Source organism: Myotis nattereri (genome assembly GCF_964212035.1).
Source record: "Myotis nattereri genome assembly, chromosome: 5".
Classification (NCBI taxonomy): Eukaryota; Metazoa; Chordata; class Mammalia; order Chiroptera; family Vespertilionidae; genus Myotis; species Myotis nattereri.
Genome location: NC_138080.1, coordinates 30,327,590 through 30,354,306, shown reverse-complemented (window position 1 = coordinate 30,354,306; position 26,717 = coordinate 30,327,590). Strand labels below are relative to the sequence as shown.

Genomic DNA, 26,717 nt, shown 5'->3' with positions numbered 1-26,717 from the left:
GCATCCCCCGGGCCGAGCTGCACCTGGTGGCCACTCTGGGTGGCCACGGCTCTCCTGCGCATTAGGCCAGCCCCACAGACAGTCCGGGACAGGTTGCTGGGACAGGTTGCTGCCGGATGGACAAGCCTGTTCCCTGCTTTCTTATGTAATCAGGTTATGCAAGGGCAGCTGGCCTGCTTACATAAAGGGAGGCGGGCCAGGGCCCAGCTGGGGAAGGGGAGGCTCTTAAAGGGACCCGAGTCCCCCGAGTTGCCCTTTTAGGGCCCTGCATAAACGCTGGCCAGTTCTGTGCTCATGGATGCCATCATTGTCATCATTATTATTATTGTCATTGATGTTGTTTATTGTCACAGTATTTTTGCCCACGGGCAGTGCGTCGGTGGAGTCGGGCACAAAGTCCTGGCTTGGCCCACTCTTGCTCTGATGCTCAGTTAATCCCTCCTCTCCCTGAGTATGTTTCCCCATCTGGGCGATGGGAGATGCCAGTGGAGAAAGGCAGTGGGGCAGAGTGGGGGGTCTTGCCCCTGCCAAGTGCTCACCAGGTGACCTCAGGCAAGTGGCATCCCTCTCTGGGCCTCAGTTTCCCCATCTGTAAATACTCCTTCCTCCTGGGGCTGCTGAAGGAGACACGAGTGCAACCACGCGGAGGGGTTAGGACAGCATTGCGCACACATGCTCAGTGCCCAGCCAATTGCACTACTTTGTTGTCAATAAATATTTATTAAGCACTTACTGTGCCAAGCACTTTTCTAGGTCCTGGGGACACCGCCGTGAACTCCACAGACAAAAACCCAGCCCTCCTGGGGCGCACAGTCTGTTGTGGGAAACGGACAGAGAGTAAGAAATAAAGAATAAGGAACTAATACCAGTTCCTAAGGGCTACAGAGAAATATAAAGGAAGGCAAGGGGACAGAGCGGGGGCCTATTTGGGGGAGGTCTGTCTGCGGATTTGACATTTGAGCTGAGAGTTGAGGGGTGAGGAGGAAGCAGTTGTGTGAAGAACTAGGGGAAGGACATTCCAGGCAGAGGGCACAGCCCATGCAAAGGCCCTGGGGCAGAATCCATCTTGACATATCGGAGGAACAGCGAGGAAGCCCCTGTGGCTGGAGCAGAGTGAGCAAGGGGGACAGAGGAAGTTATGTGAGGGTAGAGAGGTGAAGGGGCCAGGGAGGACTGGGGCTCTTACCTGGGGGGAAGTGGGCGCCTGGAAGGCCTTGGGCAGACGAGGGACTGACCTAACTCAGGGGCTCACAGGCGCCCTCTAGCCACAGCAGAAAGGGTGGACTCTAGGGGGCGAGGATGGCAGTTCAGAGACAGGCTGAGGCCCTGCCCTGATTCAGGCCAGTGATGACGGGGGCCTGCCGGGCAGAGGCAGATTTCAGAGGTCTGAGAATCCGTTGCGATTGTCAGCCTGGCCCTAGTGGGAACGTGCAAGTTAGTCACTCGATTCATGCAACTCCTTCTGAGGCTGGCACTGCCCTCCTGCCTCTGGCCCCCGCCTCCGTCTGTAGCAGCACCTGCCTGGGAATATGCAAGAAAGGAAGGAGCAAAGCAAGGACATGGCACCCCAGACACACCCAGGGACACTCCTGGAATCAGAACGCTGTTAGCGGGCAAGTCGGGATGTGGTGCCCAGGCCGCCTGCGGGACTCTGGGCAGGCCGGATGGGCAACTGCCAGCTGCCCAGCCCTGAGCTGGGTGTCTCACCTGCACAGGCACTGTTTTCCCATTTTTATTCCCAGTCTTGCCAGGTGGACTTGGGCCAGCTGCTGCCCCACCCTGTGCCTCTGTGTCCCCCTCTGTGGAGTAGGAGTGATAGTCTGTCATTGTTCATCCAGCAAACAGTAGGTGCCAATTCAGTGATTAGCAGCAATAAGGCAGGAGGCTGGCGGGGAGGTAGCTCCCTGGCATGGGAGCACACAATACTCACTGGGTGACTGACTTCCCCTCTCTGAGCCCGTTTTGTTCCTGTAAAATGGGGGCCACACCCACAGAACCCCTATGGCACCGAACCAAATTCCTGCTCAGAAAGGTGTCCAGGCTGACGTTTTGCAGTCTCAGTCCCATGGGACAGCTGGGCAAACTAAGACCCAGAGAGAGCCAGAGACTGGCCTGGAGTCACACAGCCAATCCGGGACAAAGAAAGGCACGAGCAGTCTTGCCACATGGTTCTTACACCCAAGAAACAAGAACAGATGGCCTGGCTCCAAGATGTTCATTGTGCCTCAGTTTCCAAATCCATGAAATGGGCACATGGCTGGGTCGGTAGGAATCTCTGGACATCCAGGAAGAAGCTGCAAGGGTTTATCTGGCCAGCCTGCAGACCATCCTCCTGGGGTGCTGGGGAGACATTTGAGGGAGGGAACCCCCCAGTTTTCCTTTGGCATTGGCAGAAGAGGAGAAAGCAGATTCCTGGGGGCTTCCAGGTTAATGGGGCTCCTTCTGTATCCAAGCCCTTCGGCACAGGAACGGACTGCAGCCCCCGTCTGGCTCGGGGGAAGCAGGCCTGGCCTCACCTGCCCAGTAGAAGGGCTGGAGCTGGCCCCACCTCAGACCTTTGTGCACCTCTCAGTCTGTCAGACCCAGACACGTTAGCGAGGCAGCTGTCTCTGTACGCACTCAGACCAATTGCTTAACTTCCACATGGCTTCATCTGCCCCGCGGTGGCTCTGTATGTAGGTCTCGGGATTGTGTGTAGGTCTGGCATATAAGTGCTCAAGAAATGAAAGTGATTGTTACTGTTATTTTCATACACTGCTCTCCCCACAAGCCCATTCTGTGCCTGGCAAACTCCTACTTATACATCAGTGCCCCAACTCGAATGTCCCCTCCTTCAGGAAGTCTTCCTCCTCCTCCAGGCCAGGTTCCCATCCCTTCCTCGGGCTCCTCCCGCCACAACTCCTTCTCTTTGATATCCAGGGCCTGGAGCAGTTGGCTCGGCTTCTCAAAAGAGGGTTTCTGCTGATTCTCAAAGGACCACGGGGACGGAGATGGGCAGTGCCTGGGCCTGTTGTCAGAAACCCCTTATGTCACCATTGCTTGGAGTCCACATCTCCCTTAACCTGGTCTTTCCCTCTGAATATCCCGATTTGTCCATCCTTCCTCAGGTTCCTTTGTCCCACACGCATTCATTTTGCACACACGGTATGCCAGGCCGTATCAGAATGACCCAGGTTACCCTCCCAGGGAGCATGTGCTGGGTGCCCACTGTGTGCCCGCTTCTGCTGATGACCACACTGGTCTTCCCGCCGCTGCTGCCCGCCATGCGCAGGCATTCGTTACCGAGCGCTGACTGTGCCCTGCTCCCGGAGCGGGCTGGGGGGCGCCGGGCCCTCTAGTGCCAGCCTCCCCGTGCGAGGCGGCCGGTTAACCCCATGGGCACTGGGACCCCAGCAGCGGGGCTCCAACCCCACATCTTCCCGGACCCTGCGTCTCCCCCCGTCAAGCGTCCAGCTACCTCAGGTGTGTGCTTTCTGCAGAGAGAAACCGAGGCACGGAGCGGGCCGCCGTGCACCGCTCCCCCTGCCCCTCAAGCGAAGCGGGGCTGGGACCTCCCTACGGCCCCCCCTGCGATGCCAGGCCCAGAGGCAGGTTTTGCCCGAACCACGCCGCCCCGCTGCCCGGAGCCCTGCCCGCACCCGCCCCCCACCCCACCCCCCACCCCACCCCCCGTGGCCGTGACCGTGACCGGCTGCGGCCTCCTGGGGCCGCTGGCCAGTGACCTGCCCCCGGAACCTCAGGAGGGGGAGCCGGAGCTGGGCAGAGGCCGGAGGTTCCGCTTCCGCCGCCGTGGCCACTGCGGCCACCGCGGCTTCCGGTCCCCCCCCTCCCCGCCCGTCCCCCCCCTGTGGCCGCACATGTGAGCGGAGCCCGTGGCACACGCGGCCCCAGGCCCGGCCGCCGCTCCTGGCGCTGAGCCGGGCCCGCCGGGCGGCGGGGAGGCCGCGGCTGCGCCAAGAATCCGCTCCCAATGTAAACAGGAGTTATTTTGGGCGGCCCCTCCCGGTGCTGACACATTGGGCACGGAGGGGGGCCGCGTGGGTATTTTTAACCTTGTTTTCCGCATCCTCGGTGCCACCCCGAGGGTCTGGTTCGCGCCGGGTGGCAGCGACGGGCTCCGGGCCGCGGCGGGCACGGCCGGCGGGCACACACGCGCGTGTCCCCCCCCGGGGAGGCGGCGGGGGGGCGGGCCGTGGGCCGCCGGGAGCCCCCTCGCCCCGCCCGGGCCCCCCTGGCCGTGCCCGCGCCGCCGCCGCACAAAATGGCCGCCGGCCCAGAGCCCATGGAGCCGCCGGGAGGGAAAATGGCCGCCGCAGGGTGATGTCAGAGGCGCGGCTGCCAAGAGCGGGGCGGGCGAGCCGGGGCCTGCAGCCTCGCCGTGGGCCCTGTGTCCGCGGGGCCGGACACCCGACACACGCTGGCCAAGCCCGGCCGTGAGGGCAGCCCCGCCCGGTGGGCAGCCCGGCCCCGGGGGTGTGCGCGGCCCCGGCCTGACCCCTGGCCCGAGGTGTCCGGGGCCGTGGTGACGGCCAGGCCACGAGCAGGCGGGGAGCCGCCGGGCGGTGGGAAGAAAAAGAAACTTTTCTTTGAAAGTGACTCCCAGGCAGGTTGGCTCGGGCCCAGGGCCGGAGGCGGGAGAGGGAGATGGAAAGTGTGGTCCAGACTCGGAGCCGGCGGGTCCGGAAGGACGGGGAGCAGGCGGGCGTCCGGTCGGTGGGGCGGCGGTGCCCCGAGCCGGGAGGTCCTGCGAGGCTGCACGGCTGCCGGGCCTCGCTGCTGCCGGCAGGATGCGCGTCTCCAGGAAGCGCCTTGCCTCCCGGGCATTTCGGTTCTGGGCTTCCGGCCTCACCGCCCAGGGCCTGCATGCGCGGCCGCCCTGGCCCCCGGGTCGGGGAGACCCCGGCCTGTGAGCCTCGGGGCAGGACTTGTGTCTGTCTGTGCTGGCTGTGCCCGGAGCCTCGCACAGGGCCTGCCACACGCGGGCGCTCAGTGCACGTGATGAATGAAAGAACCAGGGCTTCCCCTTGGGCCTGGGTCTGCACAGACACTCGGGTCGGATGGGGGTGGGGGCTCAGGGACACCAGCGCTTGGTGACAGCTGGGCGTGTGCGGAACCTGCGCTCACCTTTCTGGGGAGGGACACGAGGTCAGTTACCGAAGGTCTCCAACATGGAGCTCAGAGCCAGAGTCCGGCCCTGTGGACACACAAACCACGTTTGAGCAGACGCCTGAATAAGTGAGGGAGAGAGCCGGACAAGCGTCTGCAGGAAAGGCATGCCAGGGAGCGGAACGGCATGTGCAAAGGCCCTGGGGCAGGGCCGTGGCCGGTGTGCCGGAGGAAGAGTGAGGAGCCGCAGAGGGAGCAAGCAGGGGAGAGGGAGCAAGCAGGGGAGAGGGAGCTGGTGAGGAGCAGGTCATACAGGGCCGTGTGGGCCCCGCGGAAGGGATTGGACTTTCAATGCAGTTATAGACCCAAACTCAGTCCAGTGTGATGGCAGGATACAGGGGAGGACAAAGGTTTGGAAAAGGGGCCGAGGGAGGGTGTTCCGGAAAAGATGTTAAAATGGGCTGGGAACGGTGGCTAGAGTTTGCCTGAGCCGGAGAGGGGCAGGGAAGGTGCCGGAGGAGCCTGGCGGGAGGAGGAAGGCCAGGTCACGTGCCCAGAGGCCTTCCAGGACAAAGCACGGTGAACCTTCCCCGGCGAATGTTTAAAAATGGCTGGTGACACGGGGAGCTGGGAATTCCAGGGCCTGGCTTTGGCTCTCTCTCCAGCTGGCTGGCGCTGGGAGGCCGACGTGGCAGCCCAGCAAAGCCAGCTACACTTGGAAGGCGGCGAAGGTTGGAAAATAAACCAGGTGAGCTCTCCATGGCAGCCGGTGCTGGCCCAGCAGACAAGCCGCTGGGCCCTAGTGGGAACGCTAGGCTCCCCTGTATCCTGCCAGGTTTCAGATACGTGTAATTATCGTTTCAGCAAGTCCTGTACTTTCTACATCCCAGAGATTAAACCCGGGGACAGCTTGTTATGCCGGCTGGGACGCTGCCCACACCTCCTCCGTGCCCTCCCAGAATTCACCCAAGAATCCAGAATTCACTCAACAGCCAGAGACTCTGTGTGTGTGTGTGTGTGTGTGTGTGTGTGTGTATTTTGGTAAAATATATATAATAAAATTCACCAGCTTAACCACTTTTAAGTGTATAGTTCAGTGACATTGAGTACATTCACCTTGTTGTGCAACTGTCCCCACCATACATCCTCAGAACTTGCTCGTTTTCCTGAACTGAAATTCTGTCCCCATTAAACACTACCCCTCCCCCCCCCTCCCAGCCCCTGGCTCCCACCGTCTGCTTCCCTATGGGTCTATGAATGTGACTCCCCTAGGGCCCTCCTGGGAGTGGAATCACACAGTATCTGTCCTGTGTCTGGCTGATGTCACTGAGCCCAGTGTCCTCCAGGCTCATCCACCTTGTAGCAGGTGTCAGAATGTCCTTCCTTTTCAAGGCTGAATAATATTCCACTGTCTGGATGGACCTCATTGTGTTTATCCACTCATCTGTCGATGGACACGGGTTGCTTCCAACTTCTGGCTGTTGTGAAAAATGCTGCTATGAATGTAGGTGTGCAAATACCTGTTTGAGTCCCTGGTTTCAATTCTTTGGGGTTTGTACATAGGAATGGAATAGTTGGGTCATAGTGAAATTCTATGTCTAACTTGTGTTTTATTTTATTTTATGTATTTTTTTGGTTTTGAGAGAGAGAGACCGATTTGTTGTTCCACTTATGCATGCATCATTGGTAGATTCTTGTATATGCCCTGACTGGGGATCGAACCCATAACCTTGACATATCGGGATGAGGCTCTAACCAACTGAGCTACCCGGCTAGGGCTCAAAGTTTAAGTTTTTGAGCAACCGCCACGCTGTTTCCCACAGTGGTCGCACCATTTTATATGCCCATCAATAGTACATGAGGGTTCCACTTTCTCCACATCCTCATAGCCAGGCATTTAAAAATGTAACACAAGTCACGTCCTGTCACTCCTCATCGTGCTTGAGAATAACACCCAAGCTTCTCACTGCAGCCCACGTGGCCCTGATGGCCCAGCTCCTCTCCTCTTTGATCCCCTTTGCTCACCATGTTCTTCAAACATCCCATGTTTATTCCTGCCCCAGGACCTTTGCACTGGCGACACCATCTGCCCCAGCTCTGCCCACGGCTGGCTTCTGTCCATTCCTCAGCCCTCCGCACGAACGTCCCCTCCTCAGAGAGGTTCTGCCTGACTTCTATTTTGAAATCCACCCCCAGAGCCTCCCTCCGTCCCCTCACCCAGTTTCATTGCCTCTGGAACGTAGAAACGTCTGAAATTATCTCAGCCTCCTCCTGTTTGTTCTCTTCCTGTCTGTCTCTCCTCCCTTGGCTCTCTGCCATTTCCCCGATGCCTGGCAAGCAGTAGCTGGTCAGTAAACATCTGTGACATGAATGCCGGTGGCACCTTGATCTCCCAGCTACGACCTGGGAGTTTCAGCCACGGGGATGAGAGCGGGCGGGCGGGCGTCAGGTGCGCGGGGGGCGGGGGCGCCGGGGCAGGAGGGCGGCAGCAGAGGCCATGGCGGCGCCTCCGTCACGGGCTGGGACAGACCGGGTTGGGCTCGTGGCCACGGACAGGAAAGAACAGCCAGTACAGTCCGGCAGCGGGATCCAGGTTACGTTTCTATTGTCGCCCTGAGCATGTGTTTGCTCGAGCAGAAGGCTGCAGGGGGCGGCGACATTCCAGCTGCACATGAGCACCCCCACGGGCTGGGCCCCGGCCAAGCGGGATGTCACTGGAAATACAGCTGCTGCCGAGGGCGGGCTCTCGCTCACACGGCGCGTGCGCGTGGCTGTGCTCCGTGCCTGCTGCGAGAGCCTGCGTGTCTTTCTAAGGACATCTTTGAGGAAGGTTCCAGAATGAGGGGAGAGCGGAGCCAGGCGGATACTGAGGGAACAGTGTCCCGCGCGGAGGGAACAGCCCGTGCGAAGGTCCTCGGGCAGGACCCCGTGCGGAGTGTGGAGGGGGGGGGCTGTGTGACTGGAGCCGAGTGAACAAGGGGGAGGGGGGGGCGGGAGGGGCTGAGGGCAGACCACGCAGGGCCTTGGGGGCCCCGGGGAGGACTCGGACTCCTCCTCCGAGGGAGGTGGGAGCCCTGGAGGGCTGTGAGCAGAGGAGGGACAAAATCGCTTAACTTGTGAGTTTGGCGAAATGCTCTCCCCCAAACAGGTCTATCCCCTGGTCTGTGGTTGGCCCCTCTCCTCCTTGAGCTCTAAAATCCTCACACGGTCTGAGTCAAACCCATAAGGTCAGGGAACAGAGAACGCCCACTTTACAGATGGGGAAACCGAGGCCCAGGGCAGAGAGACCCGAGTAGTCCAAGTTCCCAGGCCCGGCGGTGCCAGAGCTGGGACTCGAACCCAGGGTTTGGGGCACAGCTGTCGCTGCCAGAAGATGCCCCATGTTCCAATGAGCCTGTGACCTGCCGCCTCGTCCTCACGACCCCAGTGCGTCTGACAGGCTCTGGGAGGCCCACACTGCCCCCGAGAACTCCGCAGCGATGCCTTTCGACCAGGGAGCCCCGCGCTCAGGGGATGTGTATTCACATCTCGGGGACCCCACAGGCGTTCCCCAGCTCCGCTGCCACTGCCGACAACACAGCTTGGGCTCACCAGCCTCCGCCGCCCTGCCTGGGCGCTTCCAGCCTGGCCGCCACGTTGTCCTCACGCTATCCGAGTACATGGTGCGCCCGATCGGATGAGCGGACTGCAGAAAACGGTGCGGGGCGGGTCGACAAGGTCAGGAGGAAGGTCACGAACGAGCAACGCTAAGGTTCGATAAGATGTTCATTGTTATGTTTTCCGGGAGGAGCAACCAGAACCAGGCTGCCGCGTCCGTTTTCCTTGCTGTGAGGGTGAGCGGGGCGTCAGCCTCAGGCAGGGGCGGCTGCAGGGAGTCGGTGTATCCGGGGTTGCCGTCTCCCGTCTGGAACATGGGCGCAATCATCACGTCTCTTCTGGGGGCGTTTTGAAGTTTAAATGAGCCCATGGAAGCGACCTTAGAGCCCCGCAGTCTAGAGCAGTGGTTCTCAACCTTCCTAAGGCCGTGACCCTTTCATACAGTCCTCATGTTGTGGTGACCCCCAACCATAAAATTATTTTCGTTGCTATTTCATAACTGTAATTTTGATACTGTTATGAATCAGTATTTATAATGTAAATACCTGATATGCAGGATGTATTTAGGCGACCACTGTGAAAGGGTCATTCGACCCCCAAAGGGGTCGCGACCCCCAGGTTGAGAACCGCTGGTCTAGGGGATGACGGCGAAGTGTGACTGTTGGATGTACCGTCTGAAAAGGAGTGACCTTGTCAACTTTCCCAGGAGCTGGGCTCAGCCCCTCATGTGCCAGGGCTGCCCCCGCCCCCCTCCCGAATCCCAGGGTGTGTGGCCTCCCTTGCACTTGGCAGAGCCTGAAACCGTCCTCCTGGGGTCTGTGGTGACTTGTTCATGGCCTGTTGCTCCCCCGTTAGGACGTCAGCGCCACCAGGGCCGGGCCTTTGTCCATGCGGGTCACTGCTGTGTCCTCCGAGCATGTGGTGCCCAGGACACACTGAGGGTCAAAGGAGAGAGGTAAGCGGCAGTGCCGTTTAGCTCCCATTCACGGATGAGGAAAGAGGCGCGAGGCATGAAGGCCTTGCCCGGAGCACACAGCAAAGGGCCGGAGAGGGCGTGTTTAGGCCTGGCTGGTCACACACGCTTTCTGTCCCACCTTCTTTTCCTCGTTTACAACCCTGTACAAATGGGTTTGACCCTTTTTTCCATTAGCACCTCCCCCTACAGAGCCTTTCAGACATTCTTTTTCCCGAATCACTTCACCCCAGGAAATTTTAATATCTATTAAATAGATATGATTATACCTATTTATGTAGTGTGTCTATATCTATACATATATTTATATTCTATACATTAAAAGAGCAACATTCTCTAATCCTCTTATACCACCCCACTGAGGATGGACAGATCTAGACAAGGGGCCCCTCCTTGGCCCGCTGAGATACGGGCCGGTCACTCTGGGCAAGGGCTGTCCCGGACACTGTGGGGTGCTGAGCAGCAACCCTGGCCGCCGCTCACTCGATGCCAGGAGCACCCCATTGTGACAAGCACAGCCCTGGGGGCCAGAATTGCCCCAGTTAAGAACCTCTAGGCTAGGCAGACAGCTTCTGATACCACCTTTGGGAACCCGACTCGCTGAGCTGGGTCTCAGTTTACCCACTTCGTCAATGGGGCTGATGGAATTGGATGGGGCACCAGGAAGCTCTGAGCACGGTGAGAACTTGGCACTGGAAGCTGCCCGCTTGGAGGCTGGGGCTGGGACAGGAGCCAGCCTCTGGCGTTATCTGCTGCGGGTGCATCTGTGGAGATGGGAGGAAGATGCATTTCAGGGCTGGGTGTCTAAGTACATGGAGGAGGAGGAGCTCGCTGTGCCTCCCCCCCCCCCCCCGATTGTCCAGGGAACATCCAGGGCAGCTCCGCCCAGCAGAGCCGGCAGTGACGCTGGCCGTGTTCAGCACGGTCCCAGTTGGTCGCCACCAGCCACGTATGTGTGGCTGTGGAGTATGGAGAGGCGACCAGTGCAACTGGTGTCCTGAAAATTTCATTTCAATTCATTTCATTTAAATGCAAAGTCGCATGTGGCTAGTGGCTCTCCTACTAGACAGCTCTCGAAGCTGACCCAGATGACAGGCAAGCGGTCAGCAGGTGGGGGAGCACTGTTTTGAGGTTTCAGAGATGATTAGAAAGAAGATGGCATCATAAAAGGGAAGGAGATTCTGACACAGGCTACAACATGAATGGACCTGAGAGCACTACGCTCAGTGACATAAACCAGGCACGAAAGGACAGACCCTGTGTGATTCCACTCAGACGTGGTCTCTAGGGGAGTCGAAGTCATAAACATAGATGGGGAGAGCCAGGGGCTGGGGGGGTGGGGGCGCGGTTAGTGTTTAATGGAGATAGAGCATCAGCTTGGGAAAATGAGGAAGTTCTGGAGACGGATGGCGGGGACGGTTATACAACATTGTGGATGTAGGTAATGAGCTGTACACTGAGAAATGGTGAAATTTTGTGCTATGTTCTTAACTGCAGTCTGAAAGTTAAATGTAAAAATACTTTAATGAGATAGCAAATAAGTACATCATCATATTAAGAAATTATGCTTATTTAAAAAAAAATATTTCCCAGGACGATAGAGAAGGAAGAGATCTTCAACCCAACAAAGGGACCTGCAGAAACCCACAGCTAACGCCAGGCTTAGTGGTGAGGGCGTGCTGCCCGCTGCTCTTTAACATGGCTCTGGGGATCCTAGCCAGTGCAATAAGGCACGAAAAGGAAATCAGAGGCCTACAGCTTGGGAAGGAAGAAACAAAACTGTTTCTATTTTATTTGCAAAGGACATCATGGTCTACATAGAAAATCCCAAGGAATTAAAAATAAATAAATAAAGCTTTTAGAACTAAGAAGTAAGTTCAGTTCAGCAAGGCTGCAAAATACAGGATGCACACAAAAAATCCAATTGCACCTCTAAATGCTAGCAGTGAACAATTAGAAACAAAAATTAAAAACACAGTATCGTTTATAGTCTGTCCCCAAACTTACCATGTATTGATTGGCAATTGGATGGCAACTGTTTTTACACTTTGTATTAGCTAACTGGGTGACTCAACAAACCCGGGGAGGTGGGGTTTGTTATCTTGCCCATTTTACAGATGAGGAAACCAAGGCTCAAAGAGGGGGTGTGGCTGGCCTGCGGGCCCAGAGTGAATGAACAGTGAGACAAGGCTCCAGCTAGAGCCAGCCGTAGCCTAGTGCAGTCGCTGGTAGTGGATACAGAGCCACCAAGGCACAAACAGCAAAGCTGGTAATCATAGTAATGAGGCTCCTCCTCTGTTTGACGCAGCACTTACTGCACATCAGCCTTTGTTTCGGGCACTTCATTGTAGCATTATCACCTTTCCCCCGATGAACAGCCTTCAGGGGAGGTGCTGGGGTTGTGCCCATTTCACAGATGAAGAGAGTAAGGCTCAGAGAGAGATGCGGCATTGCTTCTGAGGCCCACAGCCTGGTCTGCCTGGTTCCAAAGCCACAAGCACACAGGCGGTGCTCAGGAAACATGCCCGTTCCGGAGTGTCAGCCAGGCACTGCTGCCTGCTGAGTCCCTGTGGGCACCAGTTCTGGAAGAGGGTCCCGTGCCCGAGGCCCAGAGCCTGGCGGATGAGTGCCCGGGCTGGGCACTTCCCAATGGAGTGGCCACCGTGCCCAGCCGTGGGGCCATCCAAGCGGGACTGGCCAGCTCCGAGGGGCTGCTGGCTGCCCAACCTGGAAGTGGCCACAGGGCTCAGGGCCGAGCCGGGCACACTCCCCTCGGCTGCTGCCCAGCCATGCCCAGCCCAGTCGGCCACGGCTGGGGCTGCAAAGCCAAGTCCAGAAGGAGCTGCCCCCATCCATCCACTCCAGGATGGGAAACGGAGGCACGGGGCCTCGCACAGGCACCCTCCATCTTGGCAGCCAGTAGGTGTACGGCACACGGCGTGTGCAAAGCCGCTAGCACAGTGCCAGGCAGACAGCAGGAGCGCGTGACTGTTTCAGGAAGTATCCGAGTTATTATTATCTCCATGACAACACCCAGGGAACAGAGGCCCCAAGAGGGGAAGTGACCTCGCCACGACCACACCTCCTCTGAGGCTCCCAGACGGATGGGAACTCGCGTCTGATCCCAGAAGCCAGATGGCGCACGCACGCGCAGTGTTGGATGTCTGGCCGCCTGCCCAGGCGAACGAAGAAACACAGTTGACCCTTGAACAACATGGGCTTGAAGAGCATGGATCCACTTCTACGTGCAATTTTTTTTCAGTAAATACTGTAAACGTGTTTTCCGTTCCTTATGCTTTTGGAACAACCTTTTCTCTAGCTTACTTTATCGTAACGGTACAGTCTGCCGTACATGTAACAGACAAAGTGTGTGTTAGACTCTTTATGTTATCAGTAGGGTTTCTGGTCAACAGTAAGCTATTAATTGAGTTTTGGGGGGAGTCCAGCGTTACAAGGATTTTTAACAACGCCCCCGACCCCCGCATTGTTCCAGGCTCAACTGTGGCCCTCATCACAGGGCACAAGGGCTGTGGGGCGGGGACCTTTTCATCATTTTAACCCTGTTTTCCTTGCCTATAAAATGGGTACAGTAACAATGCCAGCTTTGTGGCTATCTTAAGGATTTGAGGGAGCATATAAAATGGGAACAGCAATATCTGCAGTCATCTTCTTAGGGATTTTAAACATAATCTATAATAATAAAAGGGTAATATTCTAATTAGACCAGACGTCCTTCCAGACGTCCTTCCTGACGAAGCTGGGGCCGGAGGGAAGCCAGCCGGGTCCCGGGTGCCTGCGGGCGGCCCGAGGGAAGCCAGCCCAGGCCCTGGGTGCCAGAGGAAAGCCGGTGCCGGCAGCCGGGGGAAGGAAGGCCCACCCTTGCCCGAATTTCCGTGCATCGGGCCTCTAGCGATGATGATAATAATGAGGACATTACCATGTTTGCCCAAGCGCTTCCTATGTATTATCCCCTTGTCGCCTCCTGGCAACCCAGTCAGGCTGGGCCATGCTCAGACCCACAGAAGGAGGAGAAGACTGCAGCTCAGAGGAGTAGGTGACTGGCCTACGGTCACACAGCTCTGGGTGTGGCGGGGCAGCGGGTGTGGGGGGCTGAGTCTCCCTGGCATTGGATTGTGATTCCCAGCACCTTTCTGTTTGACCTGAAAGACAGATGGGTGGGTCCTAGGTTCTGTGCAGCTGGGCTGGGCCCTGGGCCCCCCTCAGCCTGGGTCCTGGGTGGGTGTGGGGCGGCAGAGGGAGCTGGCGTGATCGCCCTTCATCCAGGCCACTGGAGCCGATAACGCTGAGCTCAGCGTCTGCCCGCGGCACCCGTCTGCCAAGGAGCCTGATTATTTTTAGATAAGATGGATGGGCGAGTGCTGGGGCGGGAGGTAGCCCGCAAGCCAGGCAGCGCGTGGGGGCACTGCAGCTGCAGAGGGGTGCCCCGTGGCCCCCTCTCTGGAGACCCTGAGTAGCACCCCGAGACCAAGGGCTGAGCCCTTAGGACTTGAAGGGCAGAGGCTGAGAGGAGTGGGCCCCAGGGTTCAAGAACTCATCTTTCTGGCCTCAGTTTCCCCATCTGTAAGCTCCTAGGACCGAGGCAGGATTAAACGAGCCCCCCTGTTTCACAAACGAGGAGACTGAGGCTCAGGAGAAGAGCTGGAAACCCCCCCCCCCCCCAGTCGGCCCCTGCACATGGCTTCTCGCCCTGTGTGTGAGGCCACATTCCAGCACCTGGCTACACCGAGAGCCCTGGCACCTTTGCTGATGCCTGCAGGTGCCCGGCCAGACACCCTGACCCTCTGGGGCAGCAGCCAAGGGAGGGGCCAAGCCAAGACCCCGGGGCCTCGAACGTTCAGGGCCCGCCTCCATCACCAACTCCTTCCTCTCTTGGCAGACGCGGAGCAGAGCGGCAGTCCCCGGGCCGGGATGGGCTCTGACCAGGAGGACAGCAAGCCCATCACGCTGGGTGAGTCTGGGGCAGGCGAGGGGTGGTGGGCGTGGCCCGTCCTCCTATTGAATGTGGGGATCGGTTTCCGAGCACCCCCCTCGCGTGCGCTGGTGGCTCCGCGTGTGCGCCTGACGCACGCGAACGGTTCATTCCTCACAGCGACGCAATGGGGCAGCTGCTGGGTGGCTCCATGTTGCAAGTAAGGAAACCGAGGCTCAGAGAGGTGAAGGCACTCACTCAGCCCAGGAGAGAGGCCCTAGGGCACCCTGCATTCCCAGGGGATATTTAACAGTAAATAGGAAGGTCAGTTCTGTGTTGGGAGGTGGAAAGTGGGAGAATTTGCCTGAAGCAGGGCTGGGAGCAGAGCCCTGAAGAATGGAAGGGATTTGGAAGCTGCTTCTGCCCTGCCCCCCCACCCCTCCCCCACCCCCACCCCCACCCACCCCGATCCGGAATCCCACAGTCTGTTCTCTCCAAAGTGGCCAGAGGGCGCCTGTGAGCACCTGAGTTAGGTCCCACCCTTCTCTGCCCAAAGCCCTCCAGAGCTCCCACTTTGGGTGGAGGGTGAGCCCAAGGCCTTCCCACAAGACCCCCACCCCACCTACCTCTGTCCCCTCCCTGCTCTCCCCTCCGTCCTCTCTCCTGCTCGCTCACTCTACTCACTTGCTCTGTTCCAGCTACATGGGGCTCCTCCTCGTTCTCCCAACATGCAAGGCATGATCCCCACTCAGGGCCTTGGCATGTGCTGTGAGCTCTGCCTGGACAGCTATCCGCTCTCCCGCTTTCTCCAGATCTTCCAGGCCTCCGCTCAAATGCACCCCTCAAAGGGCCCTCCGCTCCAGCAGCCTCGGCCACTCTGATCACCACCCTCTGTTTTATTCCCTCCGAGAAAGTTAGTGGTTGCTTATGTGTCTGCCTCCTCCCCTAACGGGACAGCACCGGGCAGAGGTTTTTGTCTAGCTTGGTTACTGTTGTGTCCTCAGTGCCTAGAATAATACCTGGTACACAGTAAGTGACTCAATAAATATTTGTAGAGAGAAAGAAAGGAGGAAGGCCAGTATGAAGCAGAGAGAAAAAAAGAAACTGGAGGGAGGGAGGGAGGGAGGGAGGGAGGGAGGCCGGCCAGTATGTGAGGGCATCCTGTTGGAGGTACCGGCCCAGCCATGCCCGCAGAGGCTGGCTGCTTCAAGGAGGTTCCCAGGCCCCCAGGCCGCTCCTCACGGGCCATCTGTGACCAGAGTCTTCCTTGGCCTCCCGAGACCCCGGAACCTCCTTCTGACTCAGACGTTCAAGGAGGCTGGGCAGCTGCACACTTTGGCCTGGTCCCCTGAGGAGCTCCAGCGTCTGGCGGAGGAAATCACTTCCTTTCCACCCTCCAGGGAGTCCCCTGGAGATGGAGCCGGGCGAGTGCTGGACAAACAGGAAGCCCCGGCGCGGGGAGGGCAGGGGGCCTGCCGACACCAGCTGGCCGGTTGGGTGGGCAGGAAACAGCCATGGCCACTTGCCCTGGACACTGGGGGTCCACCGCCCTGTCCTTCCTGGGATGTGGTGACCCTGTGCTTCCCAGCGTGAGCCTGGGAAGATGACAGGTGCTCAATGAATGGTGCGCACAGAGCTTGTCATCAGGAAGGCTGGGGCTCCTGGGCTGCCCAGGATGTTGGACCACAGAACAGCACCGTGGTGAGCTCCCTGCAGCTGGTGCTGCCCCGTGGGGGCCGGAAGAACTGCGCCCAGCGCGCGCACACACACACACACACACACACACACACACACACGGCCTAGAGATTCCTGCCTGCCCACCCCACACCCTTTCTGATCACTCTCCCAGAAGCAGGGCTGGGAGCAGAGCCCTGATGAATGGAAAGGATTCGAAAGCTCCTTTCACTCCAGCCCTGTTGGCCTCCACCTTGCCAAGTGCGTTCCAACCCCAGGGCCTTTGCACGGGCCATTCTTGCCACCAGGAACTTGGTGGCCCCCAGGGAGGTGGTGAAACATCACATCTATGATCGTCCCAACCGGAGTGGCCAACACGTGCAGGGCAGTCACCCTGTGCCACTGCTGCTGTTCTTGGCACGTCCCACGTTTGAACGCGCGTATCCCCGCTTCCCACCGGCAGGTACCCCAGGGTCTCGGTAAAATGCTGCCCTCTCCGTGCGGCTTTCTCTGAGCCTGTGAGTCAGACAGTTCCCCTTCCCAGGAGCTTCCTCACCCTGCCCGCCCTACCCCTGCCTGACACACCTCACGCTGGACTTAGTGATATTAACATTTTTTCTATTGTGATAAACTACACCTAAGATAAACTTTATCATTGTAACCCGATTACAATGTAAATTCCGTGGCATTAAGGACATTCACAATGTTGTGCCACCATCACCACTCTCTAGTTCCAGAACATTCCATCACCTCAAAAGACACTTCATTCCCCCTTAAGAGTCACTCCCCACCCCACCCCAGTCCCTGGCAACCACAAACTCGCCCTGTCTCTGTGGATTTGCCTGTTCTGGACATTTTACACAAATCCTGTCACCCCTTACGTGGCCGTTTGTGTCTGGCTTCTCGCACTGAGCGTCAGGTTTTAAGGCTCATCCACATGGTAGCGAGTGTCAGTGCTTCACCCTTTTTATGGCTGAAAAATACCCTGTTGTCTGGATGGGCCACGGTTGTTTATCCAGCCATCCAGCCGTCAGTGGGCACTGAGTTGCTCCCAGTTCGGGCGGGCACGCGTCGTGCTGCTGTGAACATCTGTGTGCAAACCAGCCCAGCCCAGAGAGCAGCGCTCTCTTCCTCTGACATTAGGTGGGCGTGGTTCTGGGGACGCAGGATTTTCACTTGTGCCCGTGGACCCTCTGTTCAGCCTGTGGTCGGAGCCTTTTTGCCAGGCTCTGGCTAGGGACAGGGCGGGGCCTGGGCAGAGAAATCCCTCCTTTGTGAAGCCCCCGGTCTGGAGGGAGAGAGAGACTGCAGGACAGCATTGCCTGGGTGATGACTGATAAAGAAAGCAAGCCTGCCCCTCCGGGGTAGTTTGGTTCGTAGCTCTCAACCACCCAGACAACGGGGTATATGGTCCCCATTTTCAAGGTTAGGGAGCATAGAGGGGAAGGGATTTGCTCAAGATCACCACCGAGGGGGTGACTGAGCCAAGCTTTGAACCGGGGTCCGACCTCTGCTTGCAGCCTGCTGCAGCTTGGGGAGCCCCGCATGAAGAGGAGGCTGGTTATGGGGCCCACCCGGAGAAGGGGAAACTGGATGCAGATATTAAGAAAAGCATGTCCCCTCCAGCTGTGTAAGGGCAGAGGGACTCTCCACCTGGCTGGAGTGGCTTAGTTGGTAGCCCCACCACTGCAGGGCTGCAGGAGGAGAGGGGGTGACCACCCAGGCTGGGTCCAGCCCCGAGTCTGGGCAGCGCTGGGGTGCTGAGGAGGGAAACAGACACACTGACACCCATTCCCTCCCTTTTCCAGACACAACCGACTTCCAGGAGAGCTTTGTCACCTCTGGTGTGTTCAGTGTCACCGAGCTCATCCAAGTGTCCCGGAGTGAGTATACCCACCTGCCTGGGCTGGGACCCGGACAGGGGAGGGGCTTACAGAGGGAGGGGCGATGGAGAGTAGAAGGGACTTCAGGATGGAGGCTCCAAGAGGGAAAGCATCTCAGGGAGAGGGTAGGGACTCAGGGAAGAGGAAGGACCCCATCACCCCCTCTTCTCTCCCTTGTCCTCTCCAGCTACCTAGTCACAAGCCAAGGTTCCTAGGAAGGGCAGTATCCAGGCCCTTCCCAGAGCCCAAGGTCAGGGTGACATGCTCCTCCCCAGGAAACAGAATCCATATGCTGGGGGGAGGGGCTGAAGAACCTTCTTCCCGGCATCTCTCTTTCCTGGAGTCCCCCCCCCCACATTTTGATCCCTGCCCCCTTGCGTTCCCTATGAACTTACTGGGCACTCACCCCACTCTCTCAGATACCCCCATTTGAATTCCACCCCAGGGAGTTTTGCTTAACCCTGACCACCATCTTCCCATCCAGATCAGCCTCTGGGAGTGCTGGAAAGCTTGGTCTCCAGCCCTGGCTATGCCTCTGCCTCACAGCACAGCCTTGGCTTCTCTTGATGGCCTTGGGTGTTTTGTTTGTTTGTTTGTTTTTTAATCTATTGAATAAAGCCAGTCCTGGCCAAATTAAGAACCTGGCCAGTTTGGGAAGGGGCTCTCCCCACCCCTCCAGGGCAAATTGCAGTCCTGGACATTGCTCCCTCCCTCACTCCCCTCCCTGTCACTCTCTGCAGCACCTGTGGTGACCGGAACGGGACCTAACTTCTCATTGGGTGAGCTTCAGGGGCACCTGGCATATGACCTGAATCCAGCCAGCACCGGCATGAGAAGAACGCTACCCAGCACTTCCTCCAGTGGGTATGTGCCTGGGTCCCCATCTCTGGGCATTTCATGACCCCTCGCCCACCGTGAGCTGGCCCCAGCTGATTCATTCCTCTCCTTGGAATGCCTGCGCTCATGGTCTCCTTGGGAAATGCCTGCTCATCCTTCAAAACCCAAGTGCCTCCTTCCCCTGACACCCCTCTCTGGGCTTGAGCCCTACAAGCCCAGACCTTGAGACTCATGGCAATGAAGACACCGCTTCCTGCCGACATGTGCTGTGTGACCATGACTGGTCGCATCTATTTGGCCTCGGTCTCCTCCTCTGTAAAATGGGATCACAGTCCTACCGGTTGTTCAGAGGACGACAGCAGGCCAAGTCACCAGCCAGGCCTCAGGGCTTTAGTCACCCTCTGCTAGCTTCCTGCAGTGTGGCCCCAAGTGTCTCATCTAAGCAATAGGCAGGTTGACACAGGTGTTACCATAACTGGCTGCAAGTCTGGGGTTTCTTTGAGATCTCGCGAGAGCACCCTCCTCACCCCGCCCCCCTGCGGACCGGAAGTTACAAAGCCCGTCGCCTCCGACCGCGTCTCCGTGGTAACCGGCCTGCGCTCTTCTTCCCCTGCCCCTTAGGAGCAAGCGGCACAAATCGGGCTCGATGGAGGAAGACGTAGACACCAGCCCCGGCGGCGATTACTACACCTCGCCCAGCTCTCCCACGAGTAGCAGCCGAAACTGGACGGAGGACATGGAAGGAGGTGGGGCTGGCGGCGGTGTGGAGACGGCCTTCCGGTCGGGGTTACGCGGCGGGGACTACGTATTCCGGCAGGCACTACTTGCTTGCCAGGGAGCGGGAAGCGGGCCTGGATCCGTGAGGCCTCCCGGGAATTGTAGTCACGCGGCTGCGCGCAGCTGGAAGTCAAGTCCGGGCTCAAGTTCCCGGAGCTTTTTGGTTCCGCTCAGGCCGGCGGGGGTAGAGGGAGCCTCACCCACGCCCGACTGTCCTGCTCGCTGCCCTTCAGGGACCAGTCTTTGTGGGGTTGCTGATCTATAGGATTGGCTGTAACGATTCTGATCAACAGGGTGTTTCCTCTAGGCGTCTGCCGTAGACCTCCTCCGGGGGGTCCTGAGATGTAGGATCCCTTCTCACTGGGGTCCTCGATGAGCCCTGTATTTAAGAGACTCCCACCTCCGTGGGGATCTTCCCCGGGTGATTCCAGGTCTCTCTTCTCTTAGCGCTCTTTTTCAGGGGGGCTTCGTTCTGTTGCTCTTCTGTCTTCACAGGGACCGCTCCAGGCTCTCTCTCACGCGGTTCCTATTTTATAGGGTCAGCAGTTCCATAGTCTCTTTTCTATTGAGCGCTGGCTCCTGGGGATTCTTTGTTTACATAACGTCTCCCCAAGTGCTTTCTCCAAAGAGTTCCCTTTTGGGGGGGCCTTGTCTCCACCAAGATTCTCCTCTAAAGAATCCCTTTCACCTTAAGGTTCTCTCCAGTGGGCCAGCATCTGTGACTCTCAGGAAACGGTGTACAAAGTGGCCCACAGGCTGCCTTTGCTCTGGGACAGGCATCCCTGTTGTTTCTCAGGTTCTCAGCAGGGTCTGTCCCGTGTCCCGTCCGTCCCCCCCCCGCCCCCCCGCCAATTTTAGAAGCATCGCTCTACCCAGTCTCTTATCCCTTATCAAGAATTCACCCCGTGGGATAGCCTAAAGGTTATGAAATGGACTCTTGAATCTACCAGTTCTTAGAGCTTCCTGGTGACCCCGCCTCTCTGAGCCTCAGTTTCCTCATCTGTAAAATTGGGGTGTTAATACCTGCAGTACCCACCTCACAGGTTATTGTGGGGACTAAGTGAATTGATACAGCTGATATCCCTAGGACAGACCTGGCACTTAATAAGCACCCAGTAAACCTCAGGATGTGTTTTCTCCCCTACCCCCCCCTTTCCCTCCTCCCTATCCCTATAGAGCAGCGGTTCTCAACCTGTGGGTCGCGACCCCTTTGGGGGTCGCCTAAGACCATCGGAAAACACATATAATTACATATTGTTTTTGTGATTAATCACTATGCTTTAATTATGTTCAATTTGTAACAATGAAATTGGGGGTCACCACAACATGAGGAACACGGCGTTAGGAAGGTGGAGAACCACTGCTCTAGAGCCTGCTTTCTCATAAAGATCTTTCCATACCTGTAGGATTCTCAAAAAGCAGCATTACAATAAAGAGGGCAGGTTCAGGCACCAGAGAGAGCTAGGTTCAAATCCCAGCGCTGCCCTGACTTGCTTTGTGGGCTGTGTTACCTGGGGCAGGTAACGTAACTTACCTGATCCTCGGTTTGCTCATCCTCAAAGCAGGAGTGATGCATAACTCTTCTTTCAGAAAGTTGGAAGGAGGAAGTAGAAGGATGTGGGTAGAGAAGCTATAGCACGTAAGTGTCCAGGAAGCAGGAGAGTTTATTGTTGCTCATGTCTTAAAATTCCCACCTCTTCGAATCAGCCTCTTAACACACCTGGTTGACTTTTGAGGTCCCAGGTCTCCTCCCCGTCCACGGTGCGGGCTCCCCGAGCAGGTCCCTAACTCTGGGAGGACCTGTCTCTGTATTGTCAGGCTTTAACTTATGGGTCAGAGTGTCTCTATGGTTCTGCCTCTGTGGGTTCCCCGACTCTATAAAAGACCCTGCATTCAATAAGCTTTACGTTTAATTATGAAAAACAGAAAACTCAAAGGGATAGTGCCTTTCTCTTGCCAGTAAATGTCCAGCCATCAGCAGCCCTAGCAAGTGTGATGTGAGGGACTTCGGCTCCTGCCTTATAATCCACTGAATAAGATGGTCATTTCCACCTCATGGTCCGAGACAACTGCTGGACCTTCAGCCCTCATTTCTGCATTCCAGGCAGCAGGAAAGAAGAAGGGTCAAGACTGGGCATGTCCTGTCCCTTTAAGAATAATTCTCAGAAGGTGCACTTATCTTCTGTGTATCTCTGTGCTCCTGGGTTAGTCATGTGGCCATACTCTGCTACAAGGGGCATTGGGAACTGTAGTCTTATTTTGGGCAATTATCTCAAATTTAAGGGTTCTGTTACTAAGGAAGAAGGGTGGAGCAGATATTGGGAGATGTCTGCCCTGTTATTTACAGATTGGGGACTCAGAAGCACTTTTCATTAACTCTGTGATTGAAGAGGCTGTTTGCATATAAAGTATATGCTGTTTAGAGCTGAAAGACAGCCTCTGTGACGGAGCCGCAGCAGCCCTGAGCGGTGGTACCATTATAGCCTTAAGTCTGTTGATGAGGAAAAGAGCAAGGTTGGAAAGAACCTAGCTTTCAGTTCCGGAAGCTGAAAACAGAAAAAGTTTTAAAAGGAAGGATATGTTAGAGCTAGTCACTGTGGCTTCGTCCGGCCTTCCTGCCCTGAGAAGGAAGGGTCACCAACAGGGGACCGAGGTGAAAACCTAGACCAGCTTCTGGTGTGTGATGGGGAATGAGGGAGCTGGAAGGGAATGTCACAGGGTGTGTGTCTCCCTCTAGCGTTCATTGGTTGCCTCCAGTGATGGCAAACTCACTCCCTCCTGTGGGAGCCTCAGTAGAAACCCCTACTGTACGCCGGTGCCTGCCCTGCAGGTGCTCACAGCTAGTCTGGGAGATAGGTTCGTATGTCTCCCTCCCCCCATCATCTTCCGTTTTCTCCTCCTGACTTCCTCCAGCTTCCTGTCTAGACAGCCCTCAATTAGCTGCTCATTAAGGGGATTAAGCTGCTTGGAGTACTTTCTCCCTTCTGTTGTGGCTGCAAGGGCAGTGCTCAGCTAACCCCTCACCCCAGCAGCCATACTCTGTTGCTTGGGAGGGTTAGAGGTCTGGGGAGATCACGCCAGCCCCACCCAGACAAGACCCCTGCAGCCACATCCTTCAGGCCCCATGAGCCAGCCTCCAGGCCATTGCCCTTTCCATGCCTGGGCCTGGAGTGCCCTTTTTCCTGGCCACCTCCTCCTGAGACCTTCCCTGATTGCCCATCCAAGTGGGGCAGAAAGAGGGCACCTTCTGCTCAGCTCCCAGGGTGCTTTGTTTTTGCTGCTGCTTTGGCCCTTCTGGGGACATAGGCCCTTCACATACATGGTTGTTATAGTGGTGAAGCAAGCAGCCCGTCCCCGCCCCGCCTCTCTCCTCTGCTCCCTGGGTGGTGGAGTGTGGCCTGTGAAATTACAGAGTTGGATTTGAATCCCAGCTCCACCACTTGTTAACTCTGTGGTCTTGGGCAAGTGAGTTCTCCCATCAGGCCTCAGTCATCACATCTGTGAAATGGGGGTGACTCCTGTAAGCCCTGCATGGGGTAGTTGTGAGGGTGATGTGAGAGCAGGCTCCGAGGGTTCTGCCCCAGAGCTCGCAAAGGGTCCTTACCCAGGGCGACTCTGCCACCAGAGGACGCTGGGCCGTCCAAGGGAGAGAGGCCTCACTGTGTTGCCAGTGCTCACTGATGGCTGGGCTCGGCGGAACTAAGCACTCCATTCGCCACACGCTCCTGTTGACCGCCCTGTGTTCTGGGGCGGTGGAGACCCAGCAGTCAGCTAGAGGGGACCCCCTCCCCCCACAGCCTGTGGCTTGCCACGCAACCTGCTTCCCTTATGTCACCGCGAATGACCCACAGTGGAGCTGGCCTTCCAGCGGGGGACGGCCTTGTTCTACAGGGATGCTCAGCTGGGAGGTATACAGGCCTGCTACTCCCCGAAGAGCCTGTGCTTCGGCGGGACAGACAGGCGTGTGTATGTCCTTAATGGGGGCACGCAGGATGCTCAGACGGGGACCTGTAGGTGTATGTGTTGAGAGGAAGATGGCTGCTCAGATGGCGGTGGCATGTTACAGGTTAAATGGAGAGGCGGGGCTTAGATGGAGGACACAGAGCACGTGTGAGCTGGTAACAGTGGCTCAAGTGGGGCATTACCGGCCTGTATGCTGAACAAACGGGTGGGGGGACCTCTGGAGCCTGCCCAGGAGCACCTGCCGGGCTCCCCCTCCCCCATGCCCTGCCCTGGCTCCCGAAAGCCCCATCTCAGGAAGCTCAGGGGGGCGGGTCCACACCAGGCTATTTCCATCCAGGACAGGCTGTTCTAGGAAATCCTCCTAAGTGAGCATCTGACAGTCCTAACCTGGTTCTGCCACAGCCCTGCACCAGCAGAAAGCCTGCCACCCTCCTCCTGCGCACGTGCACACACACACACGCACACGCACAAACACACACGCACACGCACAGCGTGCAGGGCCAGCCTCCTCTCCTGCCCACAGCCTCCACCCCACCGCTCCTCCTGGTCCCTGAGAAAGCCCGGGCCCTGGCTCCCAAGGCTTTGCCAACCCACACGCCGGGACTCGCCCCCTCAAACAGTGAGGTGCGTCCTCAGGGCCATCGAGGGCAGCAGGTTTGGCTCACCGATCCGTTCACCCCAAGCTATGCTGTTGGCGGGGACAGGAAGCTGCCCGTGTGGAAACGCCACAGGGAGAGGGGGCAGCATTGTGCGGGCGGAACAGGGCTGGGGAACGTGTGCAGATGCCCACCCACAGCCATGGGCAGGAGACCCCAGCAGCAGTGACAGCATGCCTCGGAGGAGGGCAGGGGTTCCAACTGGGGTGACTCTGCCCACAGGCGACACTGGGCCCTGGCTAGGGACACACATGGTTGTCACACGGGGGTGGGTGGGGGCCAGGGATGCTGGCAGCACCACACAGTGGGCAGCGCAGCCCTGATGGCCGCAGTGCTGGGGAGGTGTTTCTGGAGTGGGGACCTTGTGCTGGGTGGCAAGAAAGTCAGACCTCATCAGGGTCTCAGTGGGAACATTTCACCCTGAAATAAATTTTAAAAATAATTTCTAAACATGTCCATCTCCAGGCCCCACTTCTTTGAGATCCCAATTCCAGGGATGGGGCCCGATCTGCATTTTGGGGGGGCCTGCCACCATCCTTAGCTCTCACATTTGGAGGCTGGCGGAGGTGGGGTGCAGGGAGGAAGGCAAGGCGCACTCACACTTCTTCAGGGCTAACGTGTGCCTGGCCCTGGTGCGGCCCATCCTCTGTGTCATGGTGACGGCGGCTTCTTCCTGAGCCAGCGTTTGCTCTGTGCCAGGTCCCCATGGATTCGACGTGTGCCCGTTTTACACCATTCATTCACTCATTCATTCGTTCATTCATTTGCTCACAGGAGGTTGAAGGGGCTGAGCTGTCAGGGTTCCCGAGGGCCAGGGCAGGGGAGGTAGTGAGGCCCCCATCTTCAGAGGGATGACAGTTAGCAAGTAATGCCAGCAGGTGGGTGTGCGCCAGGCCCTTCACACATTATATCTCATTTCATCCTTGAGGTGACCTTGCAAGGGTTTTGTTCCTTCCCCCGTAAGGATGAGGGAGCACAAGCTCCGCGGCTTAGGGGCTTGTCCGGGTCCTCTCGGCTCACCAGGCCCAGCCCCCTGTCTGCTCACCCTGCCATTTTCTCCGGGGCTTGGGCAGCCCTGGGGGGCGTGTCTCTGGAGTGAGAAAAGGGGTGGGGCCAGTGGGGGTGCCCGGGGCCTGTGGTGGCATCGAGGCCATAAACCCGGGCGGCTCCCTTCTCTACCGTGAGCCTCAGTTCGCTCCATCTATAAAGTCAACCCCCGGCCCCTTGCCCACACGCTGCTGGGAGAAAGGGGCAGGGGCTCCAGTAGGGAGGCTGGGGTCCTGGGAGCCGAGCCACCCTGCCGGCAGCCCTGTGACCCTCTGGCCCCTCCCCACACAGGCATCTCATCCCCGGTGAAGAAGACAGAGATGGACAAGTCACCCTTCAACAGCCCGTCTCCCCAGGACTCACCGCGCCTCTCCAGCTTCACCCAGCACCACCGGCCTGTCATAGCCGTGCACAGTGGTGAGCACCATGGCCCCGGTGGGGAGGCGCCCCGGGCACTCTTGTCAGTCCCCTCCAGGCCGGGAAGTCCCACCGGCTGAGTCCTGTCGCTATAGCTCCCTGCTGGGCAAGGAAACCCGGAGGTGCCGTGGTAGAGAGCGCCCAGGCCGGACTGTCTCCTGGGGCTTCAGTTTCCACTTTTGCATGGGACAGAGGCACAGCCTGTGGTTTGCCCCTTAACCCGCTTCCCTTATGTCACATGTGAATAACCCATAGACAGACGATGGTGTGGGGCAGTCACAGAAGGAGGCAGATACACCTGGCGTGTGGCCAGGCACACACGGGCCGCGCAGGTGATCGGGGGCCCTCCTGGCCACACAGACAGGAATGTCACACAAATAACAGAGGGAGACAGGCTCCGGGAATCACAGGGTGTCAGCTGAGCCGGGCACGCTGCACCAGGCCCTCCCAATGTCACCTGTCAGTTAGGGCTCCCCCCGACCGACTGGGGCTGTCATAGGACTGAATGAGTTAAATTGTGATAAGCTCCCTAATGCCCCCTGTTGCCCCATTGCGATGATAATGAATTGGTTCCATACAAGGGCAGAAATACATACAGGAAGGCAGGCAAAAATCAGCACAACAGTGATTCAGGCCAGCAGCTGGCAAACCATGGCCCTCAGAGCCTGTTCTGATAAATGACGTTTTATTGACCCCCCCACCATACCCATTCTGTGGCAGCTCTTGGCTAGAACGGCAGAGTTGAGTAGCTGCAACAGAGACCGTACAGCCCAGAAAGCCAAAAATACTGACTATCTGGCCAGGGGCAGGAGAGAAAAGGGGTGGGGGGTGACAGTGACTGGACACAGGGCTTCTTT

At 57.8% G+C, this 26,717-nt stretch overlaps 1 protein-coding gene across 9 annotated transcripts in view; it reads left to right on the top strand.

Annotated features, from left to right (window-relative positions):
- The window catches only part of NFIC (nuclear factor I C), a gene marked incomplete at its 5' end in the record, with an annotated part of 94,732 nt that overhangs the window by 56,758 nt on the left and 11,257 nt on the right, over positions 1-26,717 (top strand). For all 9 annotated transcript variants that reach the window (XM_081092569.1, XM_081092564.1, XM_081092568.1 and 6 more), the window contains 5 exons: positions 14,574-14,645; positions 18,089-18,163; positions 18,904-19,027; positions 19,622-19,746; positions 25,735-25,860. In XM_081092569.1, coding sequence (XP_080948695.1) covers positions 14,574-14,645; positions 18,089-18,163; positions 18,904-19,027; positions 19,622-19,746; positions 25,735-25,860 — 522 coding nt within the window. The remainder of the gene's footprint in view (positions 1-14,573; positions 14,646-18,088; positions 18,164-18,903; positions 19,028-19,621; positions 19,747-25,734; positions 25,861-26,717) is intronic.